We start from the raw sequence: 1,704 nt of genomic DNA on the forward strand, positions 1-1,704 counted from the left end.
GGGGGGGGACTCTGGGTGTCAACTTAGCAGAAGTAAGCGGCAAATGTCAATGTAAAAACAAGCGTTAAAACCGCTAAGGTAAGCGCACAGCGGCGGCAAACCAAATGGTGGCCGTTTCGGGGAAAAGGACACAAAATGGAGGCCACTGGGACCGGGGTCCGGCAGCTGCACGCCTGCTGCCAAAAAGGCGTCATAAATAAGTTGGAGGGATTCTCTCCAGTCCACTTTTTCTTTGTACATGGTGCGACACAAGCCGCCAGGGGGGCTTTTTTTTTTAGTTTGCACACACACACTCAAGTTCAAGTGCTCATTCCGTATTTCCCCTACCCGTGTGCGTCCTGGCGTGCCGCTGCAGCTCGTCGCTCCGCGTGAAACGCTTGCCGCAGAAGACCCAGTTGCAGACGAACGGCCGCTCGCCCGTGTGCAGGCGGACGTGCGCGCGCAGCAGCGAGGTCTTGCGGAAGGTCTTCTCGCAGCCGGGAAAGTGACAGATGTGCTTCCGCTTGCCCACGTCGCCCGGCCTGCGGGGGAGAGACAGCGTTAGAACCCGCCGCGGTGAACCCCCCCTATTATTATTATTATTATCATCGAGGATCATTCATGTCGAGGATCATTTTTTTTTAACTAACCTTGTTGTTGCCCATGTCAAATGTCATTTTTAGCATTATGTAGAGATATCTAGATTTTTTTTTTTTTTTGGTCACCTCACGGGCCGCTGAAAGATGGAGAGGCGGGCCGCTGAAAAATGGCCCCCGGAAACTCCCGGGTTACGCCATTTGCCTTCCTTGCCTCAATGGGACGCGCTAGCTTTTGCTAATTTGCTAGCCAGCAAATTAACGACAAGTCAATTGGAAATCGACGCGATTGCATTGCGACATTGATGGCGTGCGCAAACCGAGTTTTCCGCCGCGTGTCAAAGTGAGCCGGTAAGGATGGCCGGGGGGGGGGCCCCCCCCCCCCGTGTTAGCAAACTCCATGCTAGGTGCCACATGCTACCTTTTCTCAGCGTCTTTACAGTTGGGGCACGTGCAGGCCATGCGTCTCTTCTTCTCGCCGGCGTGCCCGGGAAGTTCCAGGGTGAGCGTTTGGTCCACGTGAGCCGCCACGCCCGCCAGCTGGAGGCCGCCGCCCTGCATGGTCTGCACCGTCAAATGCTGCTGGCCTGACAAAAAAAACAAAAAGGCGAACGAACACGTCAGCTCACGAGTATGGGCCGTGATCTTTGCAAGCGGGAACTTTTTCTATCCCTCTCCATCGTTTCAAACATCTCAAATGTGCCCCCTTCGGCACCAGAATTTGCCCCGCCCCCCGAACAAACAAAGTCTCCCCCCCCCCGGGGCGCACCTCCGGCGTTGGTGATGGTGACGGGAACTCCCTGCACTTGGACGCCGTTGATGCTGATGGTCTGCACCGCCTGCGTCGCCGACGGCAGCTGCGACGTGTTCAGCGCCATCATCCCGCCCGCCGGCGCGATCTTGGCCAGGGTGCGCTCCTTCCTGCCGCCCGTCGGCGCCTTCTTGGCCACGGAGGCGGGAGGGGGCGACGAGGCCGGGGTGGCCACGGGAGTGGTGGGGGTCGTCGCCGCGGAGGCGGCGTCCTGCAGTTGCACCGAGCGCCACTCGCCGGCTCCCGTCTTAAAAAAGATCTGATGGAAGGAGACCGTTTGCGAGAAAGGAATGAGGAGGCACTTGGGGGGGGGGGGGG

General features: G+C 58.4%; 1 protein-coding gene across 4 annotated transcripts in view; it reads right to left on the bottom strand.

Annotated features, from left to right (window-relative positions):
* Positions 1-1,704, bottom strand: part of sp2 (sp2 transcription factor) — a 15,465-nt gene that overhangs the window by 9,915 nt on the left and 3,846 nt on the right. For all 4 annotated transcript variants that reach the window (XM_019864502.1, XM_019864504.1, XM_019864503.1 and 1 more), the window contains exons 5-7: positions 1,345-1,645; positions 997-1,162; positions 328-521 (exon numbers count right to left, since the gene is read on the bottom strand). In XM_019864502.1, coding sequence (XP_019720061.1) covers positions 328-521; positions 997-1,162; positions 1,345-1,645 — 661 coding nt within the window. The remainder of the gene's footprint in view (positions 1-327; positions 522-996; positions 1,163-1,344; positions 1,646-1,704) is intronic.

The sequence above is a fragment of the Hippocampus comes genome, unplaced genomic scaffold, assembly GCF_001891065.2.
Source record: "Hippocampus comes isolate QL1 unplaced genomic scaffold, H_comes_QL1_v1.1 scaffold371, whole genome shotgun sequence".
In the NCBI taxonomy this organism is placed as follows: Eukaryota; Metazoa; Chordata; class Actinopteri; order Syngnathiformes; family Syngnathidae; genus Hippocampus; species Hippocampus comes.